Here is a 23,247-nt window from a genome sequence, read left to right as displayed (position 1 = left end):
TCATAATTATTAGACGGAAAATGAAGACGCTCAGGGACGCTTTCAGAGTCCAGGCGGTTCCGCGCGGCTGTTCGGATTGGGAGGAGGCACACTTGTCTGTTTCGGGTCTAACTCCTTACAGGTCGAGACTTCCAAATTTGGCTCAAGGTTTCCAATTTCCCTGATGGCATTCGGGTCACGTGAATCACTCCCTCACGTGTGGACTGCCGAGGTATACCGTATCGCCGCTGCAGAGGCTCATTCTCCGGGGAAATGATAACCACGTCAGTTAACAATGATGAGACGGTAGAGCGAGCTTTCTTCGGTCAACCTGATTTTGTACTAACACTTCAAATTACCTCAATCGCACTGAACATACGTTGACAATGGCGGATGAAGACTTCTCTTTGTCTCCTGCAACCTCCGCCCCGGCGCCCAGTCCCTCGGCGCATTTCTACCCATTCGCGACGTCTCCGGATATCATACGATCCCATGAAAAAGACTTATTCCTTACCTCGAATCTAGTACAGCAAGCTCAGAACATCATCCGCTCACTCCGCGGAGCTCGATTTGCTCATACCTACTCCGAAACCATCAAGAATCTGACCGAGATCCTATACTTTTCCCTGACTACCCTGATCGGCAACCGAACGTTGGGGGAGGAATACTGTGATCTTGTCCAATTGGAAGATGACACACTCCAGCTCCCTTCTTTTATCAGGCGGGCGGGATATATCGTGAGCAGTATCATTGTGCCCTGGATCCTTCAGCGGATCCTACCAGCTTTCCGCCAGCGACTACGGGCGAAGCTTGAGCGGAGCATCGCGCGGCAACAGCTTAAGGCCCAACAAGCCCGGGAAGGGACGAAGCCTAGCAGGAAAGAAACTTCAAAGGCACCATCCTTCTTCACGAAGTTACGAATTCAAAAGTATATTCTGGAACACCTTGATTCCATCACGTCATTGAGTCCTATCTACGCCGTGAGCATTGCGACCTTTTACTTCACCGGCGCGTACTATCATTTGTCGAAACGCTTTTGGGGTCTGCGATATGTATTCACAAAGAAACTTGAGGAAAACGAGCAGCGGGTCGGGTATGAAGTGCTAGGAGTGTTGCTTGTCTTGCAGATCGCGGTACAAAGCGTGCTGCACGTCAAGAAAGTGGGGCTCAGTTTGCAGCAAGAAGACCTTGAGACAGAGGCGACCCATTCTAGGGGCCCGGATGATACGTTGATCCACTCTATTGAGAACCCGCCAACACTACCGCTTCTTCCTGCATCTGATGCCCGGTATGATCTCTCAGAGGACTCCACTGCAATCCCTTGGATTCCCTCAGGGCAGCAAAGCAGATGCACACTTTGCTTAGAACCCTTCAAAGACCCTAGTGTCACCACATGCGGACACGTATTCTGCTGGACATGCGTGCGAGATTGGGTACGCGAGAAGCCTGAATGTCCCCTGTGTCGACAAGATGTCCTGCTATCTAAAATTCTGCCTTTGAGAGGTTAGTTCGAGCCATGTGTTCTCTGTATATAATATAGGGTATGGTCGTGCATATGACAGCGTTTGATATTTGGTCCACATATAGTCCTGCTCATCGTCCAGTTACTTTTTTATGTTGTCGTTTCCGGTCATTAGAGGAATATACCCCCTTTCTCAAGTGACCTATAATACCAAGACCCACAATGGTTCATTTCAGATATATTGATTCCACAATTCTTGGCATGGCTTTTGCAGACTTGGCATAATAGCCCCTGTCCTTGTATGAATAGAGGGTGAAAATGTGATTTAAAGCCAAAGAAGTATTGCCAATTATACAACGCTTCCTATGAGCACGCTATCTATGCATTGCACCCCAGACATGATTTAGAACTTCCCGAGTCCCTGCTATGGCCTTGAGTGTTGTCCAACTATTAACCTCAACAGAGAGGCCAGATTTATGAACGTTCCTTAGCCCCTAGTAGTAGATTATCTATCGGCTCGATAACCTCAACCTCCTCCGGCTCAGTATTCACAGGAGTCTCATGGACTATCTGAATTGGTAAATTCAACTCAGCATGTGCCGGCAAAGGAGGTATTGGGTCTAAAGTCATCCGTTTCGCATTCATAGTATTGAACAGACACACACACGCGAATGGATCAGCCGCAGCATCTATAAAACAATCCTTGTTAGGCGATTCTTCACATTCGGGAAAAGGTATAACTGACAGTGAACTTGCGAATAATCCAGCGCAGAGGCCCAATCACTACATCGAACCTCAACATCTTTCGCCAGAGGAATGCCGAAGTGTTCTTCAACCTGCGCGCTTAGATTGACAGTCCTCTTATTGACCAGTCCTGGGTTTGACTGGCTGTACTTGACCAATTTGTACAAATGGCTTAGTTCGAAGATGCCGCGCGTCTCAATCCCAAGGTACTTGCGTAAACGGGTACAGTCTGCCTTGATCGACACGCCAGCCTTTATTACGTCCGGAGACTCGAGGATGCGTTTCAGAGTAGGGGGTACGAGGTCTTCCGCACCCCTCGCTGGTCTAAACATAGCGATGTGGAAGAGTGCAATTCTCCTCGAACTCGCGAGCTGAATCAGCGATACGTTCTTTAGTATTCCGTCCGCCGCGGAGGCGTTGGCTTTCCATTCTATGTCGAGTCCAAGAATGGGTTCATCAGAGAACATCTTCGATATGGTTTCAGCACTTTCCAGGGTTTTGCAGTAATGTACAAGGATTTCCTCTCCATCGGGCGACTTGTACAATCGATGACTCCAGAATTTGTGCGCTCCTGAAATTGGTGCGAACTTTGGAGTTGGGCTGTCTTTGGGTAGCTGAGGGCGCGAGTCCAGAGCTGGGATTGCTATTTTGGGGTTGACGATGTGGGTGATTTTTTCTGCATCTTTGATGAGCCCGGTTGTCAACTGGGCTGCAGAACTGGAGATGCATGGCCTCTTGGTGTTTGAGTCTATGGATGGTTCTCCTCGCCTTATGGAGGCACCCTCCGCCCGGGGACGTGTATGTTGACTGGTACTGAAGCATGATATGGGGTACTGTGCTTTCGCACATATTGCGGAGCTCCGGCAGCTATTTGGGTATCGCTGGCTATTGCAGCATACGGTCGAAAGCTTGGGTCGTTCCAGTCCCTTCAGCTTTTCACGCTGTACTAGGGCATGTGTAAAGGATTTGCGGTTAATATCCCGTAGTTTCCCCTTATTTGCATCAGCGACGTCGATTATACGACGGTTTCTGAGCTGGCTCTTGAAGCCGGTTTTGACCAGACTAGTAATATGAGCTAGAGTTGTTCGAAACATGGCTGTGGTCGAAGAAAAAGCACGGCTTCCGCTGGTCTTAACATTCAAAGTTTCGTTTTTCTTCAACAGACACGGCCTGCGTATCAACGTTGAGTAGCTAGTAGACGTGATATAGCCTGTATTAACCTTGAGAAGAAGTTTTGAGTTGGCAATACAGGCTCGAGAAGATGCGAGAGCCGGGCTTTTGAAATAAACACCACGCCGACTGAGGAACCGTCAGCTAGGAGATCAGATGAAAGGAATCATTAACCAACGCGGCTTTCTCGAGACTATGGAGCGAATCATTGTGCACAACAAAGCCTTGTTGATGCTTTGTCGCGTGCCATAAAGAGTGTTTCAACACTCTTGGTAAAATTCGACAAGACCGCATATCTCAAAGCAGTCATACTGAATGCGCCCCCTATCAATAGCCTATTGAGATTGCGGGTATATTGTAAATATAGTCCGCATGGGCCATTGTATGATTAAGTTGAGAATAACCTTTATGTCCCTGAAGAAGTATTGGTGGATTTGATTGGTGCAAGGCTATCGGGTCGGATAAACGTGCGTTCCCTCCCGCCAAGATTGTCCGAATGGGAATGATCGAGGATCCGCCCAACAGCGTGCGATTTCTATATCAAGCCAGACGAAACCTTTCTTGCGGAGGAGAGCTCTAGTAGTCCAAATATAGATTCAACTTCTTATACTTCCTCGGTTTAGCTCCGCTTATCACTCACTTCATCTACAATGGCTTCTCAACTCCTCCCCCTCGGTAATGACCCAACCATTTGTGTATTAATGAAGCTCCTCGCTAATAATCTGCATAGAGCTGATCGACAAGTGTGTCGGTTCTAGAATTTGGGTCATCATGAAGAATGACAAAGGTTTGTTGCTTTGCGTGTAATAAGCAACCATGTGCTGACACTTACAGAATTCGCTGGTACTTTGCTCGGTTTTGATGACTACGTCAGTAAGTTACTTCTATTTTCTTATCAGATCTCAAACGACCAGATACTAACCTAGTCTAGACATGGTCCTGGAAGACGTGACAGAATTGTGAGTACAGCTAGCCATGTAGCTTTTCTTGTTTCAACCACATCTGGTCATGTCCCGCAGATTAGGAACTAACAGCAGGACAGCGATTACTCCGGTGCTCAGATTAAGCTCCCCAAGATCTTGCTAAATGGAAACAACGTCTGCATGGTACGGATGTCCTTACCTGTTCCTATTCCTCGACTATTGTCGTCTTGCTAACGTAACTACAGTTGATCCCTGGTGGCGAAGGACCGGTCGGTAGCTCTTAGTTTCTGATATCCAGTGCTTTTTACTTGCTTTGATGAAAAAAAGATTTTGTGAATGATGATCAACGATATCTTATAGATTCTATTGTAATTGCAAAAATTACATTAATCTCCGGCCTTGCTTCTTGTACTATCTTGAATGTTTAGTCGATTGCGCCACTATCTGCAAACATTTCTCTCCTTGCAGTAAATATATCTCTCGTATGGAGGCGATGTAAACGTGATAATCTATAAGGTCTGGGGTACGCGCGTTGAGCTTAGACCGTCTTGTTCTGGCTTGCACGTCAGTACTCGATTAGCCTAGGAAGTGATGTAAATAGACTCGCCATAGGCAATTGACCCTACTAAAGTAAATGGACACTGATAGAAGGTTATCAATATAACATTAAAATAACGTTGACTGGGATCCGCCGTTTTATGAACATGCAGTAGTCCACGGCTTCGAGAAGGGCATTTGGCTACTAATTGTTATACCAATGCTCTACCTCGAGGAAGGTCGATGACCTGATAAAGTGCGCAAGTAAAGAGAGATTAAATATTCCTTATAGCCTTGGTTTGCGAGCGATGTCTGATATAATCTGCTTTCTGGCCGGTCGGCTCATGCACTCAATGAGTGAGGACCTGAGCTCCGCCGCTGTATGAAGGAGATACTCTAAGGTTCCTGATATTGTGCCGGTGTAGTAGAATGAACTTCAACCACAGTGTACTCTATCCCATATGGAGTCTGTAGAGGTAACAGCAACCGAGTACATGGACGCATGCTCTGTAACTTAAGCCTGAAGCGGTCTATAACTTGGCAATAGCTGTTGACTATATCTCAGCGTGTCAGCATTAATGCTCCGCCTTTCTCTAATGAGGAGACTAGCATCCACTACATAAGACATGGCTAAATAACCAAACAAATTTTGAAAGAACTGTATTAGGTCGTTAGCTCTTTCAGTGGCAAAGCCCAGGATACTTGGATAACGATAGGAAATAGTAGAGGTAGGAAGCTTCCGCTTGTTACTTCACAAGCTCTGTTTGAACAACCGCAGCCGTGAAGTCGTCATACAGCCAGAATTGAGCGACAGTGTTTGGTCTTCTAAAGAGTTGTGCAAGTAATATCTCTATTAGTATAGCAGAGCCGTTTGAGCGACAAGTTACCATAAGACAGACGGGCTGTTGCAAGCATCCGGCGTAACGATATCTGACGTCACCCCCCTCACTCCACTCTCACGAAACGATATGACAGAAGTTGATTGAAGACTTTGATCTTCTGGAATTAGAGGGACGATTATTCCAGGAATATCCCTTAGTAACCGATATTGCTAAAACCAGTAATAGGAAATATCATGAATGAAACATTTTCGACCCACCACGACGCATTGGCATCTGCAGGACCGGCCCGGTTGGAGTCGGGGATTTGGATTTGACGTCAAGATTTGTTCGAAGCTAAAGTTTTCATTGTCGTCCAGAGGCAAATACCGAAAGGTTCGCTACCCCAGATTCATGGGGAAGCTGCTGACGATCTAGAGTGGAAACTGTTATGTAACGAAATGCTTCCCCGCGTTATGGCCGTGGGATATGTGGGTTTGGGAACAACTTTAACTTATCTTCTTCCAACTGTATGATCATCATAGAAATGATTAGGAAGCGACAAAGAAAAACTAGTTGAGATATTATGTTACGAGGTCTTTTCGTGATACATCGAGGAGAGCGGAACAATTATTGGCAAATATAGTGCATTGCCAGGAAAAAGCATATTACACAGGTTAAAGTGTGGCGGGGCGGCACAGGTTCTTCTTCTACGATCGTCAGGATTACACGACACAGACCATCCAAGATACGTTGATGCCAGCCAAGGGCTGCGTCATCTCATGCCAGATGAAATGCTGTAATTCTCACTTCTTACGTTAATTATTCCATTTTTATCTCTTTCCCGTTTTCTCTGCGTCGTATTTCGTGACAGGAGGATTCTCAACACCAACGGAGTCCGATCAACCCAATCCTCAAGAGTCAAGACCATGCCACCATCCGAGCTGCGGTGGCGCTGTCATTGGCTGGCATGGAGAGCCACGAGGTCTGCCATCACTCAGGGTGGTATCTGTTGCCACGTCTGATACGAGGATTCTCTGGGCATTTATGTACGCAGCTCAGTCATTGATTCATTGATTCATTCGCTACCACGAAAAAACATTATTGACGCCTTGGACTGCGAAGGTGGTGTCAGCGCCACTGCTGAATCTAGTATTACGATCAATATAACTCGAAGTCTTAATTGGTCCGTCGAAGAAACATGCGCCAATCAAGACGTCTCTGGTTTGACGCGATGTTACCGTATCCCCTGCTCGAGATGTCGTTGATCTCTTGTAGGTGAAGGCTTCGATTCCTGCCCTTAGTTCCACGGTCCTGTGGTTTAGGCCCGCCGCCCGACATACAAGAGAATTAAGAATTAAGGTTGATCTCACGCTTTAGCAGAAAACTTTGACGACGGTAATTACCAATTTACTTTTTTTCCTTTTTCATTGTTCTAATTATTTCACGTACTCTTTTACTTTGGGTGCCGCCCCAACGGAACTCAACTAAGTGGTCTGTTCATTCAAGGAAACTTGTTAAAAAGTTTTTCGGAAGGGCTTTTTTCTTATGCCCAGATGATACCGAGGTCATGGTTCAGAAGCCCGGATAATATAGTCTTACCGGTTTGGGAGTAGGCACAGATCCCAACAAAGAGCGTGTGGGCCGAGGCTTTCTTGGATCAATAAGAAACCCCTTTCTGAACGAAGAGCTCGGAAGTAATACCTTTTACTGCAAAGGGGCACAGTCCCAATTTCTCGGTAAACTGACATGAGGGTTGCCTGATATGCCAAGGTTAGAAGCACGGTCTTCGGCTATCCTTATTACCTATTGAACCATTTGAATGGCCTTGTAAGGGACTCAGACCACAACCGACATGAACGCCAGGACTTCGATAGTGGTGACAAGGCGCATTGGGAACTCGCTGTCCTTTGGCCCGCAGGGCCTCGCCAATGTTATCTTGGTTAGTAATCTCGACCAAGATCCTGATCAGTGGTCCGAGTCGGATATTGACGGTTTCACTGCTGAGTGTGAATTGGCGCACTTCACGGATGAAGCAAAGATCTGACATACTTAAGGACCCCTTTTTGGGACCCCTTCTGTGCTGGTGTTCTCCCGTGCTTCCATGCTTCCATGCATTGGTCGTCCTTAGCACAAGGAAATCGAGCGAGTAGGATGTCCTCCGAAGCGAATTGTTCTAGTCTAAAGGAGCAAAAAGAAAATATGAGGACTTTCGTTTTAAGTTTCAACTAAGTTAGACGCCGTAGCTAGACGAGGACAAACGTCGCAACTGAGGATTGTTGCAAGGGTCTCCAGGTTATTGTATGTCATAGAAACACGAAACAGGCACACGTTGCGTTTTCATCAATTGGTAGCTGCACCAACAAATGTCAGCCGATTGTACAGACTTTTGACCTGGTAGGCTCAGTAGTACATACAGAGATGTGTGTATGGACTTAGCATATTGCTGAATATTCGGCGAAAAGGAATCATTACCGGAGTCCGTCCTTGATAGGACCGGGCAATAGTCGACAGCACTCGGCGAATAGCTCGAGTCCCTGAAACCATGGAACGTACCGTCTCTGACACGGCTCTGGGCAACGCAAGTCTCTTATCTATGCGAATGTTGGGAATATGATTGGTTTCAGATGCCAACCGCGTGGAAGTTAAGTGGGGGCGATCGATTCCCAAAACGCCCTGGTCTAGCGGGGAAAGAAACGCTGCAGGCCGCGAACGGCCCTCTTCCTCCACCCCCCTTCAGCGCTTCTTCCCGCCGTTCATAAGATGATGCGTTTCTGCCTCTAGTCGTGATGGTGATGTATGTACCGAAAAAAGGACGTGGCGTTTGCCACTATTCTGGAAAGTTACAGACCGTTCAATGCATTTATTACCGTAAGGTTGGGCATACTTCAGGTACACGGTATTCCCTCTCTAGCAGTCGCTTAGCGGCATCTCGTACTTTCTGATATTCTTATCTTGCATGTGAAGCTCACGTATGATTGCAAAGCCACGCAGGGTATCTCGTGGCACTAAGTTCTTACCCCTACGCTCCTCAGACAATATTATCGTGTGGACCAGGTGTCGTTTTCCGATAGCAATCGCTGATAAACTGATAATGACTAGATAATGAGGTACTTACCAGATTAGGGAGATAAGCTCCCAGCATACGGAGTACTTTAGTACAATAGATGGACAATTTAGACACACGACTCCACTTGTTGAATCAGCTTGACGGCAACTAAAATAAAAAAGAAATTAACTTTTTTTCTGTTCGGAAGATAACATTTACAATGCAAGCTAACAACCAAACCATAACCGCTTTCACTCGAACCTGCCGCCAAGTGACTTTCTTAGTAAATCAAGCTCAAGCACAAACCCGTATGAGAATTCCATCACGCGGTACAGTTCATGGTCTCTGCTGACCCAAGAATGAAAGATTCCCAGTCGGCGGCCCGGTGGCGTTCCAGAGTTACTTGACGGCAAAGTACATACCTACCTTGTCTTACGGGAAGCAACCATGTTCACTGCTCGCTCAGCCGCCCGGCCTACAAATCCAGCCCCCCTTAGGTAAATGGACGGGGATGTGTTGGCAAGCAAGAGGGGAAAGAAGAAAAGGACAGGAAGGACGAAAGATTGTGGATTAATTTATTCTGGCATGAACCCTGTATGTCGGTTACCTACCTGTAGTTGTTGTAGCAGTAGTAGTACTGTATCCCCACCAGGATAGATATGGATGTACGACCTAAGGCGGGCTCAAAACCCAGGTTCGGTTAGTCCCTAAATCATTTCCTCTTGAGTTAGGACGAGTCCTTGGGTCGCATGAAATTCCCGCAAATCCGGACTTATCGATACGGTCAAGTAATGGTAATAATAATGAAATTAAACGCAATCAGTCCGCTATCACGACCCTCGTCCATTGGGCCAACTTAAGGTTTCCCCGTACTGCACTTGCATCCACTAAATTGTCCGGTTCCAGATCCTCCTTCCTACTCTCTTTCCAGTAAGCCACATGGACTAGACCCAGAACTGCAAATCGGCATGTCCGCGCTGCCATGACTTCTCCTCTCTCTTTGCTCGTAGATAATAGGCTAATGCTGCGGAACCCTTCCCAAGGGAGTAAGTAGCAGGTGGTGTGAATCGGTCCATGGTGTTTGATTTTCTTACCCCCCTCCCTCCTGTCAATAATAATATTTTATTTGATTTGCCCTCCATTTGATTGATTTAATATAAATAACCCAAATAACCCACCTCGTCATTATTCGGTGTAGTACCTCCTTTATAGATTCACGCATTTCCCACCCGCACCTCTCTCGGTCAGCAAGCTTTCTGTCCTGAGCGGTCGCCGCCCTGCTCATACTCTCCTAGGGCTTATACTTTCATCCTTTCTCCTTTACCTTTTCTTCCCTTTCCCTTGAGTAGCATATTCCTTATCTCCACCACAACCCTTCTATTTCTTTGATTTCATCGTTGGCCTCCTGAAGAGGGAAGATCAGGTGGTTCATCATGGAGAAGGACGAAATCGAGGCCAAGGCCGAGCCCCGAGGAGCGGCCTTCGAGTCCCCGCCACCTCTGTACGGAGATAGCGAGCCAACACAGGCAGGTCTTGGTCGCAGAATATGGGACAGTTTCAAAAGGGACCCGAATGCCCATGTCACGGGCGGCCATGGTTCCTCCGGTGCAGATGGAAAGTCCTTTGATATCGAAAACGCCGCGCAGAAGACGGCTAGTTCACCTTTACAACGTAGTCTCAAGGGCCGTCATCTGCAGATGATTGCCATCGGTGGTTCTATCGGTATGTGCGGATCATTCCATCATGTTGCTCCAAACTATGATGTGCTGCTATTTCTGACCCCCGCTCTCCACGTTACTAGGTACTGGTCTTTTTGTCGGATCCGGAAAAGTCTTGGCCACAGGTGGCCCAGCGTCGGTTCTCATTGCTTATGCTTTGATTGGTTGCATGCTTTACTGCACCGTACACGCACTTGGTGAAATGGCTGTTCTTTTCCCCGTTGCTGGTTCATTTGCGCACTACTCGACTCGATTCATTGATCCGGCATGGGGTTTCGCTATGGGTTGGAACTATGCATTGCAATGGCTCGTAGTGTTGCCGCTGGAAATTGTAGCTGCGTCGATCACTGTCGACTACTGGCAGTCCGATATCTCTAACGCCGCATGGGTCGCAATCTTTTGGGTATTGATCGTCTCAATCAACTTGTTCGGCGTCAGAGGCTACGGTGAGGCTGAGTTTGTCTTCTCACTCATTAAGGTTGTTGCTGTGATTGGCTTTATGTAAGTGTTCCGTGCAAATGCTTTCCTCATCGTTTATTACCTGGAACAGGAGAACTGACGTATGATAGCATCCTCGGCATTGTCCTGAACTGCGGCGGAGGTCCCCAGGGTGGATATATCGGTGGAAAGTATTGGAGCGATCCTGGTGCTTTCCATAATGGGTTCAAAGGTCTTTGCAGTGTCTTCGTCAACGCCGCGTTTGCCTTTGCTGGAACCGAGCTCGTCGGTTTGGCTGCAGCTGAGACCGCTAACCCTCGGAAATCGCTCCCAACAGCTGTCAAGCAAGTGTTCTGGCGTATTTGTCTCTTCTACATTGTATCACTCACCCTGGTCGGCCTTCTTGTTCCCTGGAATGACGAACGACTTCTTGATGGGAGCTCCAGTGCTGACGCTAAAGCCTCTCCATTTGTGATCGCCATCAAGAATGCTGGTATCTCCGTGCTAGACTCTATCATGAACGTCGTTATCATGATTGCGGTCTTATCCGTGGGTAACTCGTCAGTTTATGGCTCCTCTCGTACCCTTGCAGCCCTTGCCGAGCAGGGACAGGCCCCCAAATTCCTGTCATATATTGATCGCAAGGGTCGCCCTCTCTGGGCAATTCTAATTGCTTCTGCCCTCGGTTTGCTTAGTTTCTTGGCCGCATCAGACAAACAAGAAGTGGCTTTCGAGTGGATGATGGCCATATCCGGTCTCTCGTCCATCTTCACTTGGGGTTCGGTTTGTTTGGCGCACATTCGCTTCCGTCGTGGCTGGAAGGCTCAGGGCCACAGTCTCAATGAACTCGCCTTCCAATCACAACCGGGAGTGATCGGCTCTTGGATCGGGTTCTTGTTCAACTGTCTCGTTCTTGTCGCACAGTTCTGGGTTGGATTTGCGCCAATCGGTTATGCGACGAAGACCGCTGGTGAGCTTGTTGAGGCCTGGTTTTCCGTATACCTAGCTGCTCCAGTTGTCCTGCTCTTTTATATCCCTTACAAGCTCTGGTTCAAGACGCCATTTATCCGGGCCAAGGACATGGACCTGCAAACCGGTCGTCGCGATCTCGATCTTCAGTACTTGATCGAGCAGGAACGAGCTGAACAGGCAGAATGGCCTGCATGGAAGAAGGTGTATAAGTTCTTCTGTTAGCATTGGGAGTTTCATGATTCTTTGTTTTGTTTCGCAGGCTTGAAATTCATATGCTGATCTCCACTGTACGATTATGATTAATGTGCCTATATCCCGACTGATAACCCAATCTCATAGTCTTGACATCGATCCTAGCATGAACGATTGTCGTAAGCCTCTTTGAATCCCATTACTTGGCTCCCTGTCCGGGAATCATCCGTGCGACTGCTGAGGCAGTTATGCTAAGCTTTTGTATTGTTGATGTTGACACTGTCTTTCTCCAGTCTTGGCATGTTTGTATCTGGAGAACGTTCCAGACTACTATAGGTAAAGCTGATACCGGCCGTATGGATTGTTGTATTTGGTGACTATTTGTAGTGGCCCACAAACCGCGTATTCTACCGTAATTACAATGTCATGCCGCTCTAAAATCTGGCCAAGTGTGTAATATTTCACGGTGCAGCCAAAAATAGCAACCCGACTGAGACACGTGAGGCTGAGGTAGTTATGGACTAGGTTGTCTCACAACGGTAAATTACACTCATGGAGCCGGAGCGACGTTTTCCTCTCAGATCTCCGCCAGCAAAGAAATCATCTTCCCCTGTTGTCATCCATCCCGTCCTTAGAGCATTGGTGTCTTCTACCCTCACTCGGAGTTTCTATTCTCTTTGTGCTTGTCGGTATTTACGATTATCACTTTCCTAGGGTCCTTCTTTCTCGGCATCTGTTCGCTTCTTAGCCGCCTTCGCATAAGTAGATCCTCCGGTGCCTATGTTTGCTCGCAGCCGGTCTAAGCCACGGAAAGGATTCGTTGTCACTCCTCTTTTGAAACAGGCGCTGAACGAGGCTGGTCACTCTTTGTTTATTCACCGCCCGCGCAACTGCCCTTCCGTTGCGGACATACTCAACCTGACTGTGGTGGCTGGTTTCTAATTAGTGGCTTCGTTGGCGACTGAGGTCATTCATATTCCTAAGTTTTGATGCTATTCTGAGATACCCCTAAGCAGTCCCCAGTTACCGTTCATTTCTTTTTCGATTTCCACAGGTCGCATCCTCGACAAGCCGTCACTATGTCCGGTTTTGCGGCTTCGTTCTGGACGCCGGACTACGCTACTGGCCTAGGGGTCCTTTATGGGAAGCTTCAACAAGGCGTTGTCGAGAACAAGCAAATCATTACAATCGCGTCTATGCGTGCGGATGCGGAAGATCAATATGGTGCCCGGTTAGGGGATATTGCGCCGACCGTGGATCGGTTGACAGGAGCAGGGTTTGCAAAGGATGATGGGGCAAGCGTGAGGAAGGTAGGTTAACACCGACTATGGCTGGTGCTACGTATACTAAGTCTTTTGGGCGACATGAAGGCATATGAAGGTGTCCGCACCGAGATGGTCGAAGCGGCCAAGAATCACCAGAAGATTGCCTCGAACATTCGCGAATTAGTTGTCTCACCTTTCCGTCGCTGGTGCGATCAGCATGAGGCACGAATCCAGAATTCACACGACGACCTTCAGGCTCGTATCAAAGAACACACAAAACAGGCGGACTTGGTCAAGAAACTGCGGAGCCACTATTTCAACAAATGCCGTGTGGTGGAAGACTTGGAGGAAGAGAACAAGCTCGCATTCCAGGCTCCGGAGGCTAGCCCGCCAGTCAAAGCGCCTCCCAAGATCGTACTTCCGGAGGAGGCAGAGGATGAAGAGCCTATGGAAATCGGTGATCACGTCTACACACCAGAGGGTCTCAAGCAGCTGTTGGTGCACATGCTGGATAATATCAAGATGGGTGATGTCAAGGTGCCCATTATCGGCACGTACCAGAATACATCGACCGGTGCCGACATCGTGGAATACACCCAGAAACACATGAATGCCACTAGCGTCAGCTATGCAGAAAGGATTGGGCAGGATCTCGTCGACAATGGCCTGCTCCGGTTGGTGGGTAATATGGGTAGCACATTCGCTAATAGCAGCAAGATGCGATACCAATGGCGCCCCAAAGTGTTCCAGATCACTGGTATTCCCGAAAAGAAGACGCCTCTCTTGCGTGTAACATCGATGGCGAACAGCGAGGACGGCAGCGAGTCCCCGATATCTACTGTTTCGGAAATGTTGGCAGGCTGGAACCCTCTCAACAATGCTCATCCGAATGAGACGCCGGCAGAGAAGCTGCGCAGAGAAGCGCGCGAGGCTGATGAACGGTACAAGGCTGCTGTGCGGAAGCTGGACCAGATCAGATGCAAACTTGAGGAAGAGATCGTGGAGAATCTCCGGTTTATGGAACAGTGTGAGCTGGACCGACTTAAGGCGATCAAGGCAGTTGTCCTCGATTTCTCCGGTGCAATCAGCAACGTCATCCCCAATTTGCAGAGCACAGTGGACCATATGATGCTTTACCAGGAGACTATCCAGCCTCTTGGCGATCTTCGGTATCTTCTTGAGAATTACCGGACCGGAGGTTTCGTGCCCCGCGTCCAAGCATATGAAAACTATTATGGCTCCGTCGAAGGTATGATATCATTAATTAGGTCTTGTGCAAGGTGGACAATAACTGACCCGTCAGATCAAAATTTCGGCGTGGACCTTGAGGCCCGAGCAAGAGCTGATCGCAAACGGGTCCCTGTCCTGGTTACTACGCTCTTGACCTATCTTGATAATCGTAAGATTATAGCAGTTCCTGACTTCAAACATTGGCATTAACGGAATACTATAGGCTATCCGGACCTTGAGGGTGATGAGGCACGACGTGCTATCTGGCTTTATGATGTCCCTCTGGCAGCTACACACCACCTTCGCAATGTTTTGAACAACAGCAAGGTAGATTACCAGGAAGTCCTAGAGAAATATGAGGTTCCCATCGTTGCAAGCGTGTTGAAATTATATCTTCTTGAGTTGCCAGGTTCGTACGGCCTTTGCATCTACACATCGGAGATCTGTGCTGACTAGTTTTTCATAGATTCCCTTGTTTCTTCGCAAGTTTACGAAATTGTTAAGACCATTTATTCTACCACCGCTCATGAGACCACGGAAGAAGGCCGGATCAAGGTCTTGCAAAGCACACTTGGTCAGCTCCGTCTCAATAACATCGCTACGCTTGACGCTGTTATGACCCATTTTACGCGCCTGATAGACCTCACATCTGCAGATGAGGCTTACATTTCTGCACTCGCACAAGCACTGTCTCCTTGCATTCTTCGTCCACGTATCGAGAGCAGCCTTACCATGAATGAACGTCACAGCTACCGTCTCATCCGAGATCTTTTCGCTCACAAGGATGCAATCTTTGGCGAATTGAAGCGTCAGTCCAGCGCTCTCGGGGTCACAGGTTCCATTAGCCGCCCCCGCGCTATTAGCACGGATGAGAGTAACCGTCGTGCAGCTATGGAAGCTCGCGCCCGTGCTATTATGGATCGTACTCGGGCCAACAGCCCAGCTCCTCCTCGGAAGCACAGACGGGATCGCTCCAGCGGTCCTTCGGAGGCAGGCCGCTTCCCAGTCAATGTCTCCAGCCCGACCGAGAGGCGAACGGTCACTCGTAACAGCCTAGATGTCCCTAGCAGCAACAGCTCACCGACCGCTCAGGAACAACTGTCCAACGTCAACATTAACGCTGCTACTGAGGCTGCGGCCACTGAGGCTACTCCCAACGGCACATCCAGTGATTCCTCGGCTTCAGCTACTGCTAACGAAACTCCCTCCTCCGGCACTTCGACCCCCCCACCCATTGCGGCGCCAACAGCACCAGAGGACTCTCCTACCCCTACTCCTACTCCAGCCGCCGATGGCGAGAAACGCACTTCCATCGCTCGCGCCTCAATCACCCGCAAGCCCGGGCTCGGTAACCGATCCAGCTTCCCTGTCGTCCCAAGCGGTGAATCCGGGACAGATAGCAAGCGCAACAGCCTGGCCGACAGCGAACCCAAGGGCGTAACCCTGGAAGACAAGCCAATGGATGATGACTAAACGTACTATCTATCAAAGCGAATTAAACGAATAACCACCATCGCCCCACAAAACCGCAAAAATGAATTTAGAAAACCAGAAAACCAGTATAACCTCAGGAGGGAATTATATGTATGCAGTCGGCATCACTCAGACTTTCAGCAGGCCTTGTTAGTCGAGATCGATGTACGACAATGGAAGTTGCGATATACTCATTATGTTTTCTCGAAACCCTTCTTTCACCAATTGTTTTTCCTTTCTATTCAAGTATAAATCATACCATGCCATTCGCTATTGTTTCGCATACCCCTCGACATTTTTTCCATGTATGTTTTATCCTTTCTTGATCTTTTTGTTCCTTTGTATGCATAAAGTATCTACCTCCCATTTTGTGTTGCTTATTGGTTTGCGCGCTTTCGCAATGTCCTCTTCCCAGCGACCCGAGTGGAATCGATTGTATAGCTCTTTCAGTTTTGGATGAGCCGATAGCTTATATGTAGAGATGTGTTCGCGATTTATGACAACTTATGTATAACTCATATAGTCTTATTTTCAGTAACATTATGATCGTATCTAGATAAACTATACACCGCTATGTCCGAATGCTATGATAAACGCTAGACAAATAATATACCCTTGAATCCAACGCCTGTACAAACGATTGACGACACAATTTATCCAATAAACTCCATCCGTGCGATACGGTTCATTATACATATCACAACCCTTGGCCCATGAGCAGCCGTCTGAGGATGCCCTCTCCTGGGCCAGAAAGCTGAGTTTCGATCTCTTTCTGGGACACAAAGCAAACCAGGCCCTGTTCGTCCATGGCTCTGCTGGGGGTCATAGGCCCACTCATCGACTTAGAGGGAGAACGTCTGATGTTTGACCCACCAGCAACTGTGCCGCCTCGACCCTTTCCCTGATACTCTCCAACCAGTCCTAGAGTCTCCAAGTTGCTAAGTACATCTCTGAACTCGGTTGCTGTAAGTGGGTGGAGGATATTGTCTTTCCGGCATAGAGTACAGTAGGTATCGAAGATCTGCTTGATGGTTGGGGCCGAATGCTTAGTCTTCGAGGGTGTGCCTGGGAATTCTCCTTCGCGTCGTTTACGGTCGAGCGCAATCAATGCACAAATGGCTGCTTTTTGCTGCAGGTTGATACCTTGAAGTCGTTGGACAGTTCCTTGTCCAAATGTGGCCGAAGTGATGCGTGCAACATGGGCAATGCTGGCCCGTGGTGCAGTAAGTGTCGTATATGCTGATGTAAGATTTTGCTTTGGTCTGGGGGATGAGAGATTGTTATTCTCAACAAGTATTGTTTTAGAAGGGCTCTCCGGGTTCTCGTTCTGCTTTTCGAGTTTCTGCAGTGTTTCTTGCTCAATGAGATCAATAGCGCGCTTGATGAGCTCAAAAGCCTTTCGCAGATCGCCGGTCTGCGATGCAACTTTCTTCGAGCATAACGTTATAGCTGCCGGTTGGACGAAAGGAATGAATTTTGGATCATCACACTGGCCAGGAGAGAGTAATGAGCGGAGACGCTCAGTGACTACGTTGGCGATCTGACCAGCGTTGTAAGGTAAGAAAGGGAGTAAACGAGGTTTCAGGTTTTTTGCCTTGAGCTGTGGCAATGCACGGTCGGTTAAATCTAGCGCGTTGGCAATTCCGATAAGCATGAGCTTGGATTTTCCTTGTAATGACCACTCGAACAAAGACTGCAGGATACCCGCATCCGCTGTAAGGAGATGGTCTATTTCATCCAATGAAACCAGAAACATCTCATCTTGCTTCTTATTGGATGTGAACATGGCTTTTAGCCTCTCCGCCTCACTCTTTTTGAAAATCTGCTGGTCATCGCAGAGATCTTCAATAAGCTTGCTATAGACATCTCGAGCACTTCGCATGCTCGCACAATTGACATGCGTGACCTTCACGGAGCCCAGGTCAAGCTCATCACACGCTTCTTTGACCAAGGCACTTTTGCCTGTCCCGGGAGGACCGCTGACATACAGACAACCACCTTGCTGTGACTCCAGACCATCTTGTATGAACGAGGCTAGCTTTTCCCGTTCCGCTTCCCGGCCAATAAGGCGACCCGAATTTGCGCCCCGGGCGAACAATTGTCTGGCTTGAGTATATATCGTTTGTGTGGTTTGCGTGGCTTGTGGTGTTGATGTCTGTCGAGGTGTACGTGGAGTTAACGAGATTCCTCCAACCTGAACCCGGTGTCTTGGTGTGATAGGCGGCGAATCAAGGGCGTCCCGGAACCTAGACTTTGAAGGGGTCTTGAATTCAACCGATGTCGTATTCTCATCTGTAGGTACCGGTTGAGGATCGGCGTAGTTTCGCGTCGATAATCCTCCATTCTGTGATTTGGAGGTACGGATACGTGAATGGGCCTTTGTAGGAGATGGCACTCCGTGCTCCGGCTCTTCATCCTTCACACCCCCATTTGTATTAATGACATCCTTAGACTTGTCATCATTTTCCTTTTGAAAGGCGCTGTCACCCCTTGTCTTTGACCGCAGTTGGCGTGTTGTCGGTGCAGACGGTGCATTCTCTGCTTGAAGGATGCGAGGCGGTTGTGTTCGGCGCCTACTGGCACTGCGCACTGGTAGCACTGGCACTAATACCAATTAGTTAGCATGGACTAGATTCAATGACGCCTGGGGAAGGAGAGAGCAAAGGATAGCTCCATGTCGCGCAGTCGTACCTCCTACCTCAAGAGTGTTCCGTTGGCGCTTGCCGAGAACCGACGCAGTCATTGTGAGCGCTCGAGGCTTTGCTAGCCGCTGGGGAAGGAACAGATGTGGAGGATAAGTATGAATAGTCAAGTACGAAGGAGATGGTAGTAGTAGACATAAAAGTAATATGCCGCTACTGGGTCTAGAGATTCGATGACAGGTACTTGGCACTATGCCTCAACCAGGCATAATTGGCCCGTTCCTTTTTGATTCGCGCCCTCACGCGTTTTTCCATCGCGCGTCACGCGTCCCTCTATGCCCCCGGAAAAGGAAAATCACATGGGCCGGACTACGGTCTGGCGGAAAGTCCACTAATGCAATCCTTGGGTCGCGCGCGTAAACGCCGCTTATCCCCGCGGTGGCGGAGAATCTGATTATCCCAAGTCCAAATCCACCAAGCAAAGTGCGTCACTCGGTTCTACCTAATGATGCGGGCCATTTCTGCAAAGACATATTTCAGGTCATTCCGTTGGCGCCAGGTTCACGCCAAGTGACAAAAAGCTCGTATGCTGGGTTCATTCCTCTTACCACATAACTGCGATCATTGTTAATTATTAAGACCTCTGTGGCTTTTTATTTTCTCTTTCACTGAACAAGTATCTGCTGTTTGCAGCTGTTTGCATCACATTCGTCACAAGTCAATACACTAAATCTTGTGGAATAGCTTTTTCTTCTGCCACAACAAGTTAACATCCCGAGCATCTTTCTCAAATACTCGCCGCTATCATATCTTTCCCAAGCACCTTGCCCGCTATGAACGACGATGTGGTGGCTCAGTTCACCGAAATCACGGGCTCGAGCCCTGAGCTGGCCATTCAGTATCTCCACTTAGCCGATTACAATATAGAACAAGCGATGCAGCTTTATTTCGAAAACGGTGGCGCACCACTAACTGATGAGCCCATACCATCTACATCAGACGCTCCGGGAGCTCGACCTACCGCGGGCGATAGTGGGGCTGTACATGTCGGCTCTGATGACGAGGTCACTGTTGACGAGGCACGATCTACCCCTCGGCACCAAGGGCCGCAAAGTTCTACCTATGAAGATGACGAGGCCATGGCTCGCCGTCTTCAGGAGGAAATGTATGGCGGTGGGGGAGGTGGGGGAGCAGCAGTTGAAGATGATGGTGTGCGTGCTCCCATGGCTCGCACAACAGAAACACTCGTAGGCCCAGATGCGGACTTCGACGATGGAGATATGCACACAAGCATACTGGGCCAATTGCGCGCTCGCCAGCAACGAAACAGTTAGTATTCCCATGTCGTTAGCCCCCTTTCACGTTCGCCAACTAACCTTTAGATTTGCTAGATCGACCTGGTATCTTCAATCAAAGGGACACTTCTTCGATATGGACAGGGGAAGACGAGGCCTCACGTCGCCAAAGGCTCTCAGAAGCAACTGGGGGTGCGTCTGATGCTTCGAATAAATCCAACATGCTAGCCGAAATGTACCGTCCGCCGTTTGAAATCATGTCACGACTTCCATGGGACCAAGCCCGCCAGGAAGGCCGTGAGAATGAGAGGTGGTTGCTGGTCAATATACAAGACCCCTCCATCTTCGACTGCCAGCTGCTGAACAGGGACTTGTGGAAGGACGCCGGGATCAGAGACACTGTCAAAGAACACTTTCTCTTCTTGCAGTACTCTAAGGACGACCCACGAGCTGCGCCATACCTACAATACTATTTTCAAGCGAGCGACGTCTCCGACAACTACCCGCATATCGCCATTGTCGACCCACGTACCGGTGAGCAGATGAAGGTGTGGTCTGGGCCGCCTGTGGTGAAGGCCGCAGACTTCCTGATGCAGCTGCATGAATTTCTCGACCGTTACAGCCTTAACCACAATGTACGGAACCCAGTGGCCAAGCGGAAACCGGAGAAGAAGGAGAAGAGCATCGATGCTATGACGGAAGAGGAAATGATGGAATTGGCAATGAGAAATAGTCTTGGTGGAGATCCGTCTCAGCCCCAGAAATTGGAAGATCCCGACGATTTGACCCGGAGCGTCGAGGACGTGAAAGGCAAAGGCCGAGCAGCCGATACCGAGGACATCAACATGGATGAAGCTGATCAAGGCGGGAAGGGCGAGGTAGAAACTTCTCCATTCGCCTCGATTCCAGATGATAAACCTCACACGGAGCCCCCCTCCGACCCGGCTACGACTACCCGCATTCAGTTCCGCCATCCATCCGGAAGAGTAATCCGCCGCTTCGCTCTGAAGGATCCCGTCCGAAGAATCTACGAATGGCTCAAGGCCGATCCTCCGTTGCCAGATAAAGCGGGCGTCGAGTTTGAGCTCAACTCCCTAGGTCACAATTTGCTTGACTCGCTTGACACCAGTGTGGAAGATGCGGGCTTGAAGAATGGTACAGTAATGATAGGATACGTTGAAGAGTAAATGCACATGCATGAGGATATGATACCTGCATTTGATGAGGCGTTGGGTTCGGAGACTTATGGACCGGCCGGTCATGAGCTCAAGGGACAGAAGTCACATTTTACACCATGGGTTCTCACTTAGATAGGGATGCATTCTTGCCTAGGTTAGAATTGTTTTCTTTCCAATTTCCGTACCCCCTTCCTAATATGTCCTGTGTTACTTGGACAATCTTTTCACACATCCTCTTACGAAAGGGAACTAGCCTGTAGTAGGAGACACCAGGCACGGTCACTGAACTGCAGCTCTTTCAACTGTTGGCTGTATTGGATCAATTACGTATAGGGAAAGGGAAGAATCTGCTATGAGCCTCTGTGCATATTAATACCCTTTTGTCCAGAGGCAGGAAAGCTATTTATAAACCCCGGGGTCATTAACCCTAATTCGATCGGTACTCCACCGAGAACAGATTCTCTTAATCTGGTATTGAATATATTAAGTGACGCAAGTTCTGCCATTATTGTCGTAACAAATATAGCGACGACCATGAAAATGTCTACAAATATGATTGAATATTTCTATAATAGTTGATCTAGAGCCGCGAAGCTATTTACCTTAGAACAGATAACTGGAGCTTCTTGAGACCACTGCTACAACTATACTATAGGAACCTGAGTGCATGTTATGCTCTTAAACCAACTCTAGGAAGATTGACATATAAGGTAGAGGTATCAGAGAAGGTTGCACTGTTCCAAATGTACTCCTCATGCATGACTACTTATAGAAGAGATAGATCTCATGTGTCCTTCTACATCAGATCACTGGGACACAGTTGTGCTAACTGTAATTGATCACCAATGACCTATAGTAGAAGACCTTCTAGACTAGACGGGAACCTATGAACGAAGTCCATAACGTCGGGGTCAGTGCATTCACCTGAGCGCCTATAACAAGATTGTTCCAACCAAAACGTCTCTTCGAACTCTTCCAATGTCTGTAAAAGGCCCTCGTAACTCCACTCTGGGAACGGAGACCTGAGCTGTGACGAAAGCAAACCATTCGAGTGCATCTTTCTTGTTAGAAACCCTAGCCAAACTGAACTACACAAGAGGCTACACCCACGATCGCCACTCTGGAAGGATTCCAGCAGCTCGTAAAGCTTATTGAGCACATTTATAATGTTGCGTTCTCTGCGAAAGTTCATGTCCTCTAGACGACTGTGAGTAAAATAATTTATAACTAGGAGTCTGCACAACCAATACCTATTACTTGCATTGGGATAGGTAGGCCAGAGGGAGTAATCAACCCTTTGCTTTTGTTCATGGCAATGGCGGTAGTCCTTGTAAACAGGGCCTCGAGTTGGAAAAACCAGGAAATCCACAATCATAGCTTGATGTCTCGAGTATATTCATTTGGAATGTCAGCTTTGTCCATAATAGAGCGGATCCACATCATATCTGCAAGAACCCTCACGGGCCTCTGGCATCCATAGAAGTCAGGTAACACAGTAACCTTACCAAGCATCTCAAGGCTTAGCTTTTGAGGTAGGTCATGAGCTTGGCCGTGGATGATCTTGAGCAAGATTAAGAATGCTTCAAGGTTCCAACCCTCGGTGGTCATCTCCACTGAGCCTTGTTGGCAGAATGTGATATTTTCCTTCCCACCACCAGTCAGTGAAACCTTGAAAACACGCGACGCATGCATTAAATGTTTTGCAGATACTTGGATACGAAATGTTTTCCCTCGTGACTCATCGTCAATATTATCCTTTTGATGGTCGTTGTGATTGGCTCTGTTTTGGTCGTAAGAAAATTCTTCAATGGGCTTTTTCTCCGGTGCTCCTCCGTGTCCATCACCTGCAAAAGGGTCTGTGGTTGGCTCTTCTGTAATTGCTGGAGAGGGCAGCTCAGAAACCGCAAAGGGAGCATTTGCATTTCGGAGGACTATCATCACATCCCCATCTAGATCGACAATATGAGTTGCTCCATTTATGATGATAGGTTTACGTAAATTAACAAAGTTGTACTTTAAGATGGTACGGGGAAGTGCTAAGGGTGCTTAAAGTGAGAGGCTGATGGAGGGGTCTGAGGATGTTAAACGTGCCTGCTTTTTATAAGGCATTCACCCGCCTTAAATTGTCGACGTCTTTCAAACAATTTCGAACTGCTTCTTTC

General features: G+C 48.2%; 5 protein-coding genes across 5 annotated transcripts; 4 read left to right on the top strand and 1 right to left on the bottom strand.

Annotated features, from left to right (window-relative positions):
- Nucleotides 1-365: 365 nt before the first annotated feature.
- On the top strand, nucleotides 366-1,487 carry pex10 (ubiquitin-protein ligase peroxin 10; the record flags this gene model as incomplete). The annotated part of the gene is made up of 1 exon (XM_001817175.3): nucleotides 366-1,487. The coding sequence occupies one exon, from the start codon at nucleotides 366-368 to the stop codon at nucleotides 1,485-1,487; it is 1,122 nt and encodes a 373-aa protein (XP_001817227.1).
- Nucleotides 1,488-10,115: 8,628 nt separating this feature from the next.
- Nucleotides 10,116-12,032, top strand: AO090005000114 (amino acid permease GAP1; the record flags this gene model as incomplete). Its single annotated transcript, XM_001817176.3, has 3 exons — nucleotides 10,116-10,404; nucleotides 10,484-10,901; nucleotides 10,970-12,032. 3 exons carry the CDS (start codon nucleotides 10,116-10,118, stop codon nucleotides 12,030-12,032), a joined length of 1,770 nt encoding a protein of 589 aa, XP_001817228.1.
- Nucleotides 12,033-13,081: 1,049 nt separating this feature from the next.
- Nucleotides 13,082-15,970, top strand: AO090005000115 (GTPase-activating protein RGD2; the record flags this gene model as incomplete). Its single annotated transcript, XM_001817177.1, has 5 exons — nucleotides 13,082-13,312; nucleotides 13,373-14,516; nucleotides 14,571-14,666; nucleotides 14,721-14,906; nucleotides 14,964-15,970. The coding sequence occupies 5 exons, from the start codon at nucleotides 13,082-13,084 to the stop codon at nucleotides 15,968-15,970; spliced, it is 2,664 nt and encodes an 887-aa protein (XP_001817229.1).
- Nucleotides 15,971-16,667: 697 nt separating this feature from the next.
- AO090005000116 (AAA family ATPase CDC6) lies at nucleotides 16,668-18,713 on the bottom strand (the record flags this gene model as incomplete). Its single annotated transcript, XM_001817178.1, has 2 exons — nucleotides 16,668-18,574; nucleotides 18,662-18,713. The coding sequence occupies 2 exons, from the start codon at nucleotides 18,711-18,713 to the stop codon at nucleotides 16,668-16,670; spliced, it is 1,959 nt and encodes a 652-aa protein (XP_001817230.1).
- A 732-nt stretch (nucleotides 18,714-19,445) lies between these two features.
- AO090005000117 (DNA-protein crosslink repair co-factor UBX5) lies at nucleotides 19,446-21,094 on the top strand (the record flags this gene model as incomplete). Its single annotated transcript, XM_001817179.3, has 2 exons — nucleotides 19,446-19,941; nucleotides 20,004-21,094. 2 exons carry the CDS (start codon nucleotides 19,446-19,448, stop codon nucleotides 21,092-21,094), a joined length of 1,587 nt encoding a protein of 528 aa, XP_001817231.1.
- Between the last annotated feature and the right edge of the window lie 2,153 nt (nucleotides 21,095-23,247).

This window comes from Aspergillus oryzae, chromosome 1, assembly GCF_000184455.2.
Source record: "Aspergillus oryzae RIB40 DNA, chromosome 1".
In the NCBI taxonomy this organism is placed as follows: domain Eukaryota; kingdom Fungi; phylum Ascomycota; class Eurotiomycetes; order Eurotiales; family Aspergillaceae; genus Aspergillus; species Aspergillus oryzae.
Note: the sequence above shows the minus strand (reverse complement) of the source record. Positions and strands in the feature narration are given on the sequence as shown.